At 39.1% G+C, this 16,692-nt stretch overlaps 1 protein-coding gene across 2 annotated transcripts in view; it reads left to right on the plus strand.

The window, feature by feature from the left end:
- NEBL (nebulette) overlaps nucleotides 1–16,692 on the plus strand; it is a 370,210-nt gene that overhangs the window by 307,237 nt on the left and 46,281 nt on the right. Inside the window, exons 12-17 of one of the 2 annotated variants that reach the window (XM_039233070.1) lie at nucleotides 1,313–1,423; nucleotides 4,159–4,269; nucleotides 6,456–6,566; nucleotides 11,430–11,540; nucleotides 11,711–11,821; nucleotides 14,799–14,903. The exons of the other annotated variant lie outside the window; for it this stretch is intronic. Coding sequence (XP_039089001.1) covers nucleotides 1,313–1,423; nucleotides 4,159–4,269; nucleotides 6,456–6,566; nucleotides 11,430–11,540; nucleotides 11,711–11,821; nucleotides 14,799–14,903 — 660 coding nt within the window. The remainder of the gene's footprint in view (nucleotides 1–1,312; nucleotides 1,424–4,158; nucleotides 4,270–6,455; nucleotides 6,567–11,429; nucleotides 11,541–11,710; nucleotides 11,822–14,798; nucleotides 14,904–16,692) is intronic. 2 annotated transcript variants of the gene reach the window in all.

A 16,692-nucleotide genomic window follows, 5' to 3' on the forward strand; every position in this document is an offset into this window, starting at 1 on the left:
CCTGGATTCAGCTTTATAAGCGTATAATTTCAGTTAGTTCCACATAAAGAAGGGGACAATTTCTCATTGTTCTTTGGTAATATATATAGTTCCTTTAATTCAGAATGTTCTCAAGGCGACTTCTTAATCACTTTGTTAAATTTTAATATTTCCGGGACATCTATTGTGGCCTTTTGTGTGTGTGTGTGTGTGTGTGTGTGTGTGTGTATGTGTGTGTGGTTCTACATAGATCATTTGTTGAACCAACTGTATGAGACACAAATACAGGTGAGTCAACAACATGCCTCTCTTATCCTCCCTCGTGGTTTGGGAGAATTTCTTTATGCAATTACCTGTCTCTGCAATAAGTATATTATGAACCTGGAAATGGCTTTTCATTTTGCATTAGTAAACAATCTCTCTGCAGTAATTACTTTCATCATCTTTATGATGCACTTTAAATAAGATACTTCGCTGGTAAAATATGGGCTTTTGTTTGTCTGCTAAGTATTTTACATGGACGGACGTTTTTGTTATTGAGAGAGATTATTTTTATACTCCAAAAGCATGAGTTGCCATTGTTTTTCAAATACATTGTTTAAATGTTGGAATTGAGGGAATCTTAGCGAAATGATGGCAGAGAATGTCAAAGGGGCCAGTGGGGGTATGGATGCCTGCCCTCCACAGCACTGTGGTCATTCCCCTTTTCACTCCTTGTTGTGAACCTGGAGAACAATTTATCAGGTTGAAGAGAAGACTCCTCATAGTGTGATTTAATTCATATTGAACTCCGCAGATTGGTAGAGAAATATTCTCAGTGCCAAAATCATTAAGGGGAAATGTGCGCCAGCCTCCATTACATTTTAGAGATGGCCTTTGCTGAATTCACAAAAGGATAAGGCTGAAAGAGGTGAGAAGAACCTCAACATTAATGCTACTGTGCTTTGAATGGCCTCCTTGAAGCCAGGTTTTCTTCCCGTGGATGATCCACTTCCTTTAGAACGAACCAGTCACGTGATTCTCAAGTAGCCAACTTTACTGGTTTTCCCCTCCAAACTAGCTGACGTCAAATGATGACAGACTGCTAAGATGTGACACAGCCTCACTCAGAGTGTTTTCCCAGAGGCAGTTGGTACTTGATGGCTCTGTTTTTGTTTGGTAGAATTCTAAAACTTACCGTAAACTTGGAATCATTCTCTTGTGCCTATGAAGACTCTGAGGTGGTAGAATTATAGAAGGAAAACATCAATTTTGTTCCGGGAGCTCTTGTTCTAATACCTTCTCAAGTCACTAGTATGTGCTAAATTTAAAATTATGTGTTTTTATTTAACAGAAAGTTTACAGAGAGGATTTTGAGAAAGAGGTTAAAGGAAGGTCATCACTAGACTTAGACAAGACTCCAGAATTTTTACATGTAAAGTACATCACCAACCTTCTGAAAGAGGTATGATCTTGCAAGTTACTATTACATATTGTGAAAGAAAACTAAAGAAATAACGCAGGAAATATTTACAGTTCTCTACTGTTTAAGATGTTAATCCATCCCTCTACTCTTACTTTAACCTTTATTAATAGAGTTTTCCATTTTCATTACTAACAGGAAAGTATGTGTTAATATTTCCACTTAAAGTTGGGGGAAGAACTCATCCAGATTTCCTGGAAAAACTTGAAAAATATTCTGATTTTGTGTTTGGTTCTATCTCAGAAGATCTACAAATAGTTGGTTTTACAGCAGGTTTCAAAAAAAATTTTTTTTTTAATATGGGCAAGACAAGCTTAATTCTTTAAAATTTAGTTATTTAAGAATGTATATGAGAACCAGCTTTTTCTGAAATACCCTTGTAGCATTCTCATGATATCTGATATCAGAAATGAGATGCTCCAATGTGAAGGTTTGAATAAATGGCACATTATTTATGAGCAGATTGTGTTCAAAGGGGGACAAATATTGAGCATATAGGCCATAGGAACTCGTGTTGATTTTTCATTGTACTCTCAGCAGGATTCTCCCCCTCCCCTAACTTGGTGCATTTTGGCTCACAATTAATGGATTATGTTTATTGAACATTAAGGTCTTCAAACCTAACAATTCAAAATACCCAGTTCCTAGTCCATCCCTTTAAAAGTTTATTTCTGTTTTTGTTTATTAATGCCTGAAAAGTAACATGGAGCTCTTCCAACTCCCTGTTTAAATAGATTGTCTTTAGGGGGCCCTTGGGTGGCTCAGTTGGTTGAGCATCTGACTTTGGCTCACTCAGGTCATGATCTCATGGTCTGTGGGTTGGAGCCGCTGTCTGGCTCCGCGCTGACAGCTCAGAGCCTGGATGGAGCCTGCTTCATGTGTCTCTTTCTCTCTCTGCCCCTCCCCCGCTTGTGCTCTCTTTCCTCCTCTTGCAAAAATTTTTTAAAAATAGATTCTATTTACATTAAGGAGAAGTATTAGAAAACTCCATTTCACCCCGAATTTTGAACTGAAGAAACTATTCCGCAAAAAAATATCTTAAACCAGTGAAATAAATTCGAGTACAATCACCTACACGAACTTCCTTAATAACCGAATGCCAACTGGCCTTTACCATTAAACTGCTCTTAGAAATGTAATGTGCTTCACCACTGTAATGTATGTGGGCCTGAAATAGGTGTATAATTCATGCAAGAGTGCTTTTTCTATCCCATCTTTTCTCACTGCTAGTTCTATACAATTTTTTGAAGTTGAAGGCTCATCGAATGGCAACTTCCTATTCTTACTGTCTTCTGTTTAAAAAATATGCACTATTTATATGAAATTTTTAAAGGGAAGTCTTTTTGGCATTTATATACAAATGACAATGCAAGGACTATTTTAAGGTCCATAAATGACTTTAATGTACATGCCATTGACTTTCTCTTTAACTTCTCTTTTTGAATGAATCTTATTTTAGATTTATTGATGCAGAGCTTATGCATCAGGATAAGAAAAAGCCCAGAAGATGATGATTAAACATCTTCTAATTTAGTTATTTTTAAAGGGACTCTCAGTAGCTTAATGAAATTATAACTTTTCTTTCTAAGTATAAGCACTTAGCTTTAAATCGTCTTTGCAATTTTTACTTTATTATGGTTTTTACATTTACACTGCCATTCAGAATGTTCAAAAGATTGTTTTATACTTCATTTCATTTCATTCTCCCAATTGGCCTTTGACATGGTAGAAAAAGTATTTTTATTTTCATTTCGCCTGTGTGTGTGGAATCAAGGCTCTGTTACTTAAAGTCTTTTGAAGGTCAAGGGACCAAATAAGAGAAGAATTCTGACTTTCATCCAGATCATTGGGCTCCAGCTCTTTCTAAAATTACATTCAGGTCATTACAATGTTGTGTAGGCTCTTTGTTAAGCAGAGGACTAGCTAATTTAATTATAGTGGACAAAGAGAAAATAACATCAAGTAAACCTTAGAATTAACTGGAACATGACTTCTTATTATTAAAGGAAGTCCCATCTTTTATCTCCCAAGTTAGTCATAAGTGCGACTTAGTTGAATTAGATAAAAATATATATTGTTTTCATAATGCATTGAGTAGGAAAAGAAAAGAAATTCATTAGTAGAAAAAAAACCCCAAGTTGTATATAAATATTAGTAAAGACATTTGGATCTACTTAAACCATAATATTAAAATAGATGACATTTAAACTATGTATTATCAATCTGTAGGAAATTATTTGGTTTTATGGATCTGAGTAAAGTGGGTTTTTTTTTTTTCAAAACTTTGGCTACATTAATCCTTTTGATTTTGTAATTTTCAATTCTTTTTCAACTGTGATCTGTTGGTGATTCATATTTTATAGACAACCTTCAAAGAAATACTTCAAATAATTAATAAGAAGCATCCATTCCTAAGATCTTCTTCACCACTTAAAAGGAAGACATCTTTTTAAAATATGGCACCAATATGGTACCAAAATATGTTGAGAGAAGGGATGAAAGGGAAAATACTGATAAGACTGGAAGCCACTCTAAACATGACTAAAAGAGAAAATGAAGTCTCTGTAGGAAAGAAGGAGTGTGAATACTCAGGAGTCTGATTCGTTCCTCTCTAGAAATATTTTCTCCCTTCTGTGATCTCTAGAAAACATGAGAAACGGTTTATCAGTTAAAGAGTGTCCCAGGAAGTGCTGAACTGTAATGTTCTTGTCTCATAGAAGGAATATAAAAAAGATTTGGAAAATGAAATAAGAGGGAAAGGAATGGAACTTAACTCAGACGTTCTCGATATTCAGAGAGCAAAACGTGCATCTGAAATGGCGAGTGAGGTGAGTATATTCATTCACCAACTGAGAACATATGGATTTTTCAGTCGATTTCCTTGTCCGTAAGTCTTTCTCAAAGATTATATACAGACCACAACTTCTGTGTATAAGACAAATATGAGTAGCTATGTCCTAGTAGTCATTTCCCAGTCGATGAATTAAAAAAATATATATATATGTTCACCCTCTCCTTTCCGTGTGGCATGAGAAACATGACCATTTCCCCACTGTAGAGAAATAGACATCAACCAGACTAATAGAAGAACCCAGATTACTTTTATGAGATTTAACTTGGTCTTGCAAATAAGTGAAAGGCAGAAGGTTGGGAAGGAGCGCTGTGTTCCGTCAGTAATACAGTTCGTGAGCTCTCCTGCCCACAGCCCTGCAGAGCCCTTGGGCCCTTACCTCACCTGCTGGATGAGCCACAGCAGTCTCTTTAGGGAATGAAAGGGGCCATTGCTCTCTCTCTCTCTCTCTATTTTTTTAAATTTTTTAATGTTTTTATTTATTTTTGAGAGAGAGAGAGAGAGCAGGGGAGGGTCAGAGAGATAAGGAGACACAGAATCTGAAGCAGGCTCCAGGCTCTGAGCTGTCAGCACAGAGCCCAACACGGGGCCCAAACCCACGAACCGTGAGATCATGACCTGAGCCAAAGTCGGGCGCTCAACTGACTGAGCCACCCAGGTGACCCGGCCATTGCTTTCTTGACATGGAATTTGTAGGAACGAATGACATGCCCCTGAAGCACTGTCAATGCTTTCTTTCATCCTCATGTTATGTTACTTTGGTGTCAGGTAATGGCACTCTGCCCGAAGGAGAGTCTAGCTGAGTTGAACAGTGAGACATTTAAAGTTGTGTCCCCATATGTTCGTAACCTGTGGTGGCGTTGATGATGGTGACTCCATTAATGAGGCTGCAGATGATAAGAACCCAACTCAAACCAGGTTAAGCAACAAAGGGAATGGTTTGGCTTATAAATAGTGAAGTCCAAAGTCAAGTCTCCTTCAGGTTGGAATCCAAATGATGTCTCTCTTCCCTCATCTCTCCATTCTGTTATCTTCTCTATGGCTTCAACCTCTGGAGGCTGTCTCCAAGTGATGGCCCCTCTAACAGTAGGATAGCTCACGTCTTTGCCATTGATCCCAGTGGGGAGTGAGCATCTGTTTCATATAGTTACAGTGAAGATCTCAGGATAGAATCTCATTGGGCCTATTCTATCCTGTGCCCACACCCACCTGTCCTAATTATTGTGTCTGGGGCCAGAGGAGTATAATGTGCGGATAATCTGGTATGGTTCTTATGATCCCTCATTTGTTTAGTTAACTTCTTTGGTAGTTTAATCATACTTTAAGTATAAAAGATTCTGAATTGTTATGGGTTTTAAGAAAACGTAGGCACATCATTGGCCATATTCATGTTCTTAAATAAGTTAAAGAAAGCATGAAACGCCACTCTGATGTCTTTGGCTAATACTGTCATCACAGATTCTTAAATTAGTAATTCTGTACAGATTTTTCTGTTATGGTGACATGTGCAGTCCACATTCAGATGTAGATCCTGTAATCACTTGTCAGTAATACTTGGAAAAATCCTTTTAGACTCGCAATGGCAGAGTCCGTCCACACAGAGTTGAATGGCATGATTGTAGCAGGAACAGTATCTGAAAATAGGAGTCGAAGACCAAAAGAAGCTATCACTTATTGAACACCTATTCTGCCCTGGGCACCGTGCTATATGCCACCTCATTGATCCCCGCAGGGATCCTGTGTGGAGGAATTGTTACCCACATTTTGCAGATGAGTAAACCAGAAATGTTAAACATTCCTAGTATCACAAAGCAATTGAGCACCCTGGCCTCAAAGTCAACCTTCTTTCTCCAGCAACAGCTCTTTTAAACCTCCTTCTTTATCCTCTGGCCCCTAAGACAATTGTCAGTGAAAATTCTCACCATGTATAGTAAAAATCTTCAGCATTTCCTATATTCTTTTTCAGTGAGAATAGTCACACAGTTCTAAGTAATTCAGAAAATTTAGTTCTAGGTGATCATTCATAGCACAAAGTAAGCTGTTTTCTTATCTTATGTTCAGCAAGTTTTTGGTATCATTGATTACAGATTGTATGTTTATCCACAGAGTGTCTGAATATTATAAAATGTTGGGTGTTTTTCTTTGTTTGTTTGTCTGTTACAGAAAGAGTACAAGAAAGACCTGGAGTCAAAAATTAAAGGGAAGGGAATGCAAGTTGGCACCGATACTCTTGAAATACAACATGCCAAAAAAGCTTCAGAGATCGCTAGTCAGGTTGGTGGAGCGAATGGTGGAGATGCCTTAGAACCTGTATTTTGGAATTTAACAAATCATATTCACAACCTGATTAGCACACAGAATTTCCCAAAGCCTTGTGAAACCATTCCAAGTCATCATGCTTGTTTAAAAATTTACAGTTTCTGCTTTGCTCATTTCCTTTAAATATATCAAAGAAAACTTGGGTGAAGGCATGTTAATAGAACACACACATACACACACACACACACACACACACACACACCCCTTGTCTTATCCGTGTAATATAACAGATTTCACATTCATCTACACTACAATAAATGTTTTCATACTATGATTTTTGTTTTAAGGATAGGTCATTTGCTGCTTGGTATATCTGTGTTGCCAGCTTTCTGAACTGAACTTGAAAAATCACATATTGAGACTCCAACATGACAATGATAACCATTTCTGCATTATTTGGTTGCACATTCTTGAAATAACCCCTGTTCACCTCATCGCCATGCCTGAAATTCCTGCAGGGTTAGCATTTTGTATTAAAGTATTTCATATCCTGAATGACCATGTTCATTCATTTAATATTTTCCTCTTCATGTAATACATGTAACAACAGGATTTTAATTTAGAAGTTTTGGCTTAGATGCTAGGAAACGATAGATAACAGACACCAGAGTTGCAGGAGTCAGACCACAAGTGTATTTTATGGAAGGAAATACCTCAGAGCCAGTTCCATACCTTTCGAATTCTCCAACAATGTAAGGGTGTCACTGGAGGGGTGCCTGGGTGGCTCAGCTGACTGAGTGTTCAACTCTTGGTTTTGGCATAGGTCATGATCCCAGGGTTGTGAGATAGAGTCCTGCGCTGGGCTCCAAGCGATTCTCTCTCTCTTTCTCTCTGCCCCTTTCCCCCATTCGCACATGTGCTCTCTCTCTGTCTCTCAATAAACAAACAAACAAACAAACAGATAAGTAAATATGTCCCTGGAGCAGAGAGTATTTGGAAAGAGGTGATTTTGTGAGAGACATTTGTAAAGAGAAAATTGGGGTGCAGGTTAAGGCATGCTGCTCACCTACCTCAAGGCTGACCGGGTTGGAGGGGGTTCAGTAGGGCTCCCCTGAGAGCTGGAATGTGACCCTTGCAGTTAGGAAGACCTGGCTCAGGATTGAGCCCCCTCAGGAAATCCGGAGGGAGGGAGGCAGCGCTGATTAACAGCCAGGCAAGTTGCTGCTGGGTTGGGATCTGCCTGTACTACCTACCCCCACTGCCAGGTTAGGAACTGGACAGGGGAATGGGATGCTCATAACTGGTGTAGACGAAGCATGTGGGGCTGACCAACAGGGGTTTCATTTAGAAAAGGCAGGGTTGGGAGATGCATGGTGAACGGCTGCTTGAAAGCCTCCTTTCACGAGACCTCTCCTGCCATTCTTCTCCCGAGAGATCGCCATTGTTGCAAATTTGCTGTAGAAACTTTCAGATCTATAACATACACTAGGCACACATGGACTTAAAAATCTGTAAATACCATGTATTTTGATCTGTGCTTGTTTTTCTCGCTTCATATTATGGACCCTTCTCCATGTTACTTCACACAGTTCTACCTCATTCTTACAGAAAAATTAGCATGGATGTGAAGATGCAGCCAGTTACTTTTTCACGTCTCACAGCCATTGTCACGTTTAAATGACACGTAAAATGTACTAACAGGATCTCAGTGTTACGTACCGAAACCATAACCCTTAATTTTCCCTCAGGTCTGCTTTCCTTTTCCACTCTCTTCTCAGCACATGGTGCCAGTGAGATCTCAGAAGCCCCTTGGATACCTCTTGTCACTGACTTTATTGAGTCCACCCCCAGCATGGTTTCTGAATCCACCCACTTCTCTCCACCCTAATCTAAGCTACCATGTCTGTTACCTGGATCATCGCAATGGCTGCTAACCAGAATTCTGCTTCCATTAATGCCTTTCTTCAAACCCATTATCTCCCCAACAGCCAGAACCATTCTTGAAGAATTCAGTTAAATTAGGTTACTGTCACTGCTTAGGACTTTCCTCATCTTGTTCTTCTCATCCCTTGCTGGTTATGCTTCAGCCTCACAGACTTCCAGTTGACCTCCGTGGATCGTATGGTCTCTGCACGGCTGTGTTGTCTTCCAGAAAGTCCTTCCCTTGGTCTTTGCACAGTTTGTTCTTTCTTGTGCTCTGTTTTGTCGCTCATTTCTTAGATTTAATCGTATTTTTTAGTGGTGGCCTCCCTGGGCTTCCACGTAATTAATTGCCAAGAAGCTATCAAATCATTACTTACAGTTCTCTGAAATTTGTCTTACTATGAGGAGAGGGCAAGATCCAGTTCAAGGTACTGGGTTGGAGTAAGGAGGTTGGGAGTTAAGGATTCGAGGCTGGAGAAGAAGATTCCAAATTATCCTCATGGGCCTGAGAGTTGAAGCCAAAAGAAAGCATCCTTTCCCTGGAGAAAACAATGTGGAAGGAACATAAATTTTGTATTTCACACTTTTACCTAAGACAGGCTTCTAAAACATATACCTTTTATGAAACATTAGAATGTCATGTCTTCCCTTATAATGGTATAGGTTTGTTTTATTCAACCATATGCCACTTTCAGTTTCTCTGTGCACCTTAGGGGCTGGATGCTAGTTATTGAGAAGCTAGGCAGAAAAAGGCCTGGGTTGCAGGGTGGAGTGTGTGGGGGGGTGTCAGCTGTCCTATGGCTGCTCCTACATCACAATTGTGGTGATGCTATCATCTTTGCAATCCAATGGTCTCCTTTGCATGTAATCCTGGCCATTGTCCCGTTTTTTTGCCCCATTGACAGGCTTTCACATTCATTTCACCCAGACTTTGGGACTTTGCTGTAGTTTGAGGTTTAATTTTTCAAAGAAATTAATGAGGCATATATTGTTACATGAATGAGTCCCAGTAGTTAAACCCTCCGATATCTATGAAACTGACCATGGGACTTCCTTTAGCCAAGAGGACATTAGCAAACATGACTCAGGCAGACCCTCTGAAAGCTCTTGTGCCCTGAGGGCTTGCTTTTTGGAATATAGGTGCCATCATGTTGTTTTAAGCCTTCTACTTTTTAGAGTGTTTTATTAATTAAAATTAATTATTTATTAATTAATGTATGCATTAATACATAAGTGATGTAACTAGTGTCCTCTGTAGTCTATTTACGTGCTTTAGAATGCTTTTCGATTTGAACATTCATATTGCAAAATTAAGTGACCTGCTTCTACCCTGGGAGCTTGGTGGCTGTCTATGATCAATGCCTCAGTTTCTTTTTTAAAAAATTTTAAATGTTTATTTATTTATTTTGAGAGAGAGAGAGAGATCACAAGTGGAGCGGGACAGAAAGAGAGGGAGAGAGAGAATCCCAACCAAGCTCTGTACTTTTAGTGGAGAGTCTAATGTGGGGCTTGAACTCATGAAACTGGCAGATCATGACCTGAGCTGAAACCAAGAGTCAGAAGCTCAACTGAATGAGCCCCCCAGGCACCCCAGTGCCTCACTTTCTACACACATTATCCTTCAAATGAAGTGATTTGTTTCAGGGTCTTAAAGAGGCTTACTAAAAAGGGGGGGGTATAGATATAGTAACAATGAATATTATGATCTTGGAAGTTAAATATTGTTACTTAAAATGTATCTGGAAAAGTGAAGTTGAGGCTCTGAGTCAATGAAAATAGGCAAAGTTATGAATAGAAGATAAAGAAAAATATGATATTTCTTTGAGATTGACATCTTTGTTTATACCTTCTAAAATTTAGGAAGTCACAAATAAGCAAGCCAACATTTACTCTGTGCGGGGAAGATGATGGCACATCCACAGGATGTCAACATAAGAGGAAATAACTGTTTTAAAAGAAATTTAATTAGATACAGTCAGTAGTTTTCTTTTAATAAAATGTCTTCAAGAATACATACATACATACAGAAAAGTGTACAACTTGTGTACAGCTTGCTCAATTTTTTATAATGAGTTTTAAAATGTGACCAGTCTCTGAGCCATGTTGTGTCTGTGTAATTATGACTATTTTGTGAGTGACACATAATTCAGTTTAAGCTTCTCAGAACGAGCAGATAATTTATTGTTGTTAGAACCAAACAGGAGAGGAAGGCTTAGGCACGGCTTGATCCGGGGCTCAGATAACGTGATTCAGTTTTAGTTTCTATTTTCAGTTCTCAGGCAGGCTTTCTTCTGTTTGCAAAGAGGCTTTTAGCAGCTCCCGGGGTTCTCTTCTTCTCCAGCCATGTCTAGAAGAAGAAGGCAAACTTCTTGATTTCTTGTGTGGTAAAAGAATCACCCTTATCCCTGGAGCAGTCATAGAGGACCAGGGTTGGGGTATAATGGTTTATGTAAGCCCAGCAGGACCTTCAGACTTGAGCCAGCCTCACCCAGCTGAACAGTCTAGCATTGGGGGAGCAGTGAGTTGCCTTGTGGCAAATCCGGGAGCTAATGGGGGCCTAGGAGAAGAGGGATTGGTTCCGGAGGGACAACCAACAATTATTCACTACAGAGCAAAAAGTGACAGTTTTACAATCACGTCTTATTGTTATTCCTCAAATGAATTATATATTAACCAATAATTGATCAAGTTTATTATATTGAAATATAAAAACTTTCTCCTTGGCTCAATGTGCTTTCTTTCCTAATTCAGGTTAGTAGAAAAAAGCCTTCTGATTACTTGTGACTAAGTCGCTCTAAGCCATGTTCCTCCCACAAGTTAAAACTCTTCCTCGTTTTACAGAAATAAGAGAAATAAGAGTCAAAAGCCATGATCCTGATGTCAAAATGACATCACAGTTTTCAACAGTTTTTCAAACTCCTGTGGAGCCCTTATTGCATGTTTTATTTCCTCCAGAAAGACTATAAGAGAGATCTGGAGACTGAAATAAAAGGGAAGGGCATGCAAGTGGGCACAGACACTCCTGATATCCAGAGAGCGAAGAGAGCATCCGAAATGGCCAGCCAGGTAAGAAACAGATGGGACACAAAGTTACAACAGACACAATGAATTGTGTATAGAAAAAGTATAAATGGCATTTTCACATGTGTGGCTTAGATATTCAAACACGCGAGTATCTGCATTACTATGGAAGGTTAAGCAAAGCTCTTCAGGAAGATTATTTTCTGTTCTTTTAGAAAGAATATAAAAAAGACTTGGAAAATGAAATTAAAGGGAAAGGGATGCAAATGACAATGGACATCCCGGACATGCTTCGAGCCAAGAGGGCGTCAGAGATCTATAGCCAGGTTGGTAGGAATATGTTCTTCTGATATTCAATCACCATGTGCTTTGTGTGTCTCTAAGATTGGTATCTTTTTGAGGGCATTGTATTCAAAGTCAGTGCACTCTATTATAAAGGAGCTATTGGACAAACTTGATTAATCTCACTAACGAAAGGAACAGTTGCTACAAATTCAATTCAATGGATGTGTTTGAGTGTCCGAGCTCCCCTGTTTGAGTCCAACGACATTTTGATCTTTTTTATTTTTTGACTCTACTGTTCACTTGAATCCAGTGCTCACACTACAGAAGAAAGATTACAAATGAGTTTGTCTTTTAACCATTTCATAATGCATATTATCCTTAAAACAATCAGCTCCAACTAAGTGAATAAAACTGTACAAGGTGGAAGGTAAAGTCGAATATTAACTAAAAATTAAGAGAAGAACACTTTTCTTGGTAAAATTTAATTTACCAAGTGTACCTGTCACATGTCCTTTAGACAGACTTTTAGAAAAAAAACTTCTAGAAAAGCCGGTATGAATTTGACCACAAAAGAATATACATAATGGAAGAAAAAGTTCTTGATAAAACCTAATCTGGGCAAAAAAAATTCCTTAGTGAATATTGTCTTTGCTATAAAATGCACAAGGAAAAGAATGAATCCCAGTAGAAAAAAAAATAATAAAGGGGAGTGAAAAATTAAAATGGTTATAGAAAACTGGCCACGGAATTACATTTGATTAATGGGATTTATGATGAAGATAATTTTCAACAAAATCTGACCAAATTTGCTAAAATTCCAGTTAAAACATAAGCAGCAAGTCCAAACACCTGCTGGTTCAAAAGGGTGTACCCAGATGACAGATGTCAGAGGAGTTGTGTGCTTTTCAGCCTCCTCAGATGATACAGCCACTGCATGGTCCTCAAGTGCATGTTCATCTGTCCTCAGTGTCTCAGGCTGGCACATGAACTTGTAGACATTGGCTTTAACTGTATCAGCTGACTAAACTTATCAATAAATACATAAAATAGGTAAATGGCCATTTGAATCAGTGGAGAAAATTCACTGTCTCAAGAATGCCAAATCTCATTCATTCATTCAGCAAATACTTTCTGAGCATCCATTTACATGCAAAACTAGACCTGGTTTTGCCCTTGGGTAGCTACAGAAGAATCTAATCATCAATAATCATGCAAATATAGCATTACAATGATGTATACATGATGTATGCCTCCAGGAAGTAAGGCATCAGGCATAAAGGCTTTCTATAGGAAGTGACGCCTGAGCTGTCGGAATTCCTGCTTTAACTTGACAGTGTTGCGTGTGTGTGTGTGTGTGTGTGTGTGTGTGTGTGTGTGTGATAAAATGATACATCTAACTTCAAGGAGTTTTAATTATTTAGGATACAGTGAAATACTTACAAGGATGTAACGATGCCGTGCTGAGTCTCAATAAATAATGACCTTTCTTAACAAGCAGCAGTATGCCATCATAGTTAACTTTGCTGACTCTGGACCCAAAGTGCCTGGGTTTAAATCCTCGCTCTGACACTTCTTAGCTAGGGTCTCAGTTTCCGCATCTGTAAGAGGAGATAGTGGCAGTGTCTGCTTGTGGGGTTGATTCGATGTGTTAATGCGTGTCTCGAACCAACTTAGGATGTAAAAATGCTGGTACTCCTAGAAGGTATTGTAACTCACAGTAATAGGTTTACTAGACAGAAACATGGAGATTTTTATCTCAACTACAGAAATACTGGTACCTTTCCCTTATACAAATGTATCTTTCTCTGAAGCAGGAAGCAAAGCCTAAATCCGGAAGTGTGAAAAACAGTGGGTGGAGAGCCAGGTTATTTGCGGGCGCTCTAGGGCTCCTTTGAAAAGGGACAGGGGCTACTTGTGAAAGAGTAGTTTCTTCTGTGTTCTGGTCACCAATTCCAACGCATGTGTGTGGAGGCTTCCCCATACCAACAGGCAGCTCCCAGATACCAGCCAGGTATTGGAGAACTCACCTCATTTCTGGCACCATCTACTGGAAGACAGCACCAAGTTCCACAGGTTGAAGGTTCAGTCCTACGGGACTGTCTCCGTCCCCTCTTCAGATACCAGTTGCTAGCTATCTGTCACCTGTGCTTTTGGCCAACGGACTACAGATCAGAGGTTCTTAGGATCCCCTCCTTGGGTCTGATTCATTTGCTAGAGGAGCTCACAGAACTTAGAAACATTTTACTCGCTAGATCAGTAGTCGTTATAAAAAAGATATGACTCAGAACAGCCAGATGGAAGAGATGCATAGGGCAGGGCATGGGGAAAGGTCGCGGAACTTCCAGGCCAACTCCCAGTTCATTTGCTATTTTCCCTAAATCTCCATCCGTTCATCAACCAGGAATCTCTCCAAACCCTCTCCTTCAGGTTTTTATGGAGGCTCCATTACATAGACATGACTGATGAACTTATAGGCAATTGTTGATGATTCAGCCTCCAGCGTCTCTCCCCCAGAGGTTGGGGGTTGGGACTTTCAGTCCCAACCCTCTAATCACAAGTTTGGTTTCCTTGGCAACCAATCCCATGCTTAAGTGTGTCCAAATATCATTGGCATAACCAAATATATCTGTGTCACTCTCATCACAAGAAATTCTGAGAGTTTTAGGAGTTCTGTGCCAGAAATAGGGACAAAGACTATATATATCATTATAAATCACAATATCACAAGGTTCTCAACTTAGGAGTGACATAGAGGCCAAGTCCTCCAGTGGCCTTTGAAGGGATTGGGGGGTGGGGGGGACTATTGCCTGAGAAGAGATGAGGCTGATTCTTTAGACTTTTTGCTTGCTCTGTCTGCTTACTCCCTTGATATTTGCTGTCACATCAACAATTGCTTTGAATTATCAGATATGGAAAAGGCATCGTTTTCTTTCTATCTCTCATACATGCGCGCGTGCATACACACACACACACACACACACACAGTTTCAGATTCATATTAACTATTTCTATTTTTAGAAAAAGTATAAAGACGAAGCAGAGAAGATGCTTTCTAACTATTCTTCAGTGGCAGATAATCCCGAAATGCAGAGAGTCAAGATAACTCAACAGAACATTAGTGAGGTAAGTAGTAATTCCTTCTTTGACAGTTGCTACCTTGAAATTTCATTTCCCTTAGGAGAGCCTCTGTTCCTTATTGTCTGATTGTTGGTGGCATTGTTTGAATTTTCTGTCAAACATATTATCTTTGCTTCTCTAACATAATAAGAGTACTTTTAAAGAACCAAAATTCAATCAAGTAAATTTAAAGATCTAATTGGTTTTCTTCAATGATTCATGAATCAGGCAGCATCCCATCTAAGAAATAAATAGAGGATGATCAGTAGAGAGGTACAAAATGTAAGGCTTTAATGGGCAGACGCTTCAGGACAAGGAAGTTATTAGCAAGAGAAAAGACAGGATTGCTTCAGACAAGGTCACCTTCCTTTAGGGAAAAAGGTGGGGGTCTATCATGCAGATTACCTCTCTAGTGCTGATCAGGAAATTCCAGACTGATTGGTTTAAAAGTCTACTCTGGGGAGAGGCTGAAACTACAATTAGGTTAGGTATTAAGTCTTGATGGGGTTTAACGTAAGTGACTCCATTTTGGGCCTCTTGTTCTTTAATAGTACCAAATGTTCTTACAAGGTATAATTTATCATGATTGTTTTGGAATTACAAATTCAAATTTTCTTCTTTGGTACAAGCAAGAGTTCTTTTTAACTGAAATTTAAAATTTTACTTAGGAAAGAGGTCTTAATTCCTACGCAGATTTTACTTCAGAGAAGAATAATAATATACAAAGTGATTTATGCCGGTCACTGATTTGCAATGATAATGTATTTAGGGATTTACTAGTTTGTAACCAATTCTTAAACTTTCGTATGTTTTATTTTGAGGGATAGGAATGAAAGGACCAGGTCTATGTTTAATGGGTATATAAATTTGGATTCCAAAATTATAAAACTTGACAAAACAGCCAATATTGTTATGTAGAACCAGCTCATTAGTCCTTTAGGAGTTAAGCAAATGTCTCATCAGACTATACATTCTATTAAGTCTGAGGACTTTGGGAATCTTTTCTACTTTGAAATAAATTGGTAAGCTCCAAACCTCAAGGTGTGCTAGTCAGATGCCCCTGGGGCTTTCAAAACCGGTGTGCTAAGAAAATGGAAAAGTCTGGCTGGAAGGGAAGATCAGGGAAAAAAGCCGTTTCCACCCTTATCTCCTGTGATTTCATGGTATTCTAGATTTTTATCTTGTGGAGGAAAACATCTCTGGGGCCATACTCTCCTCTCACCACCAGGGCCCCCTGGATTACCTAGTCTCAACAGAGAGAGTGGTTCTGTCCTCATATGCCTCTCTTAATGATTATTCCACTATTCCGTAAAGCATTTTGCTTTTATGTTTTGCTTTGCCTTTAAAAAAATTATATATTTTATACATATAAAAATATCTATCTATCTATCTATCTATCTATCTATCTATCTATCTATGTATAGATAGGGGGAGAGGCAGAGAAAGAGAGGGAGACACAGAATCTGCGGCAGGTTCCAGGCTCTGAGCTGTCAGCACAGAGCCTGACATGGGGCCATAACTCACAAACCACAAGATCATGACCTGAGCTGAAGCTGCATGCTTAACCGACTAAGGCATGCAGGCGCCCCAGTTTGCTTTGTCTCTGAAAGGAATGGATGTTGGTAGGAGTGGAGAGACATGTGGGAAGGTTAATGAATAAGTGGAAGATCAGGGAAGTAGGCTGAATAAACTTTGATGTTGGTGATCTAGCGGACATTTTCTTTGAAGAGAATGAGGGCATCTTTGTGCTTGGAGAATAGCACTTAAATTTCATACTGGTTTTGAATTAAATGAT

Source organism: Hyaena hyaena, unplaced genomic scaffold (genome assembly GCF_003009895.1).
Source record: "Hyaena hyaena isolate Hyena2069 unplaced genomic scaffold, ASM300989v1 scaffold_72, whole genome shotgun sequence".
Classification (NCBI taxonomy): Eukaryota; Metazoa; Chordata; class Mammalia; order Carnivora; family Hyaenidae; genus Hyaena; species Hyaena hyaena.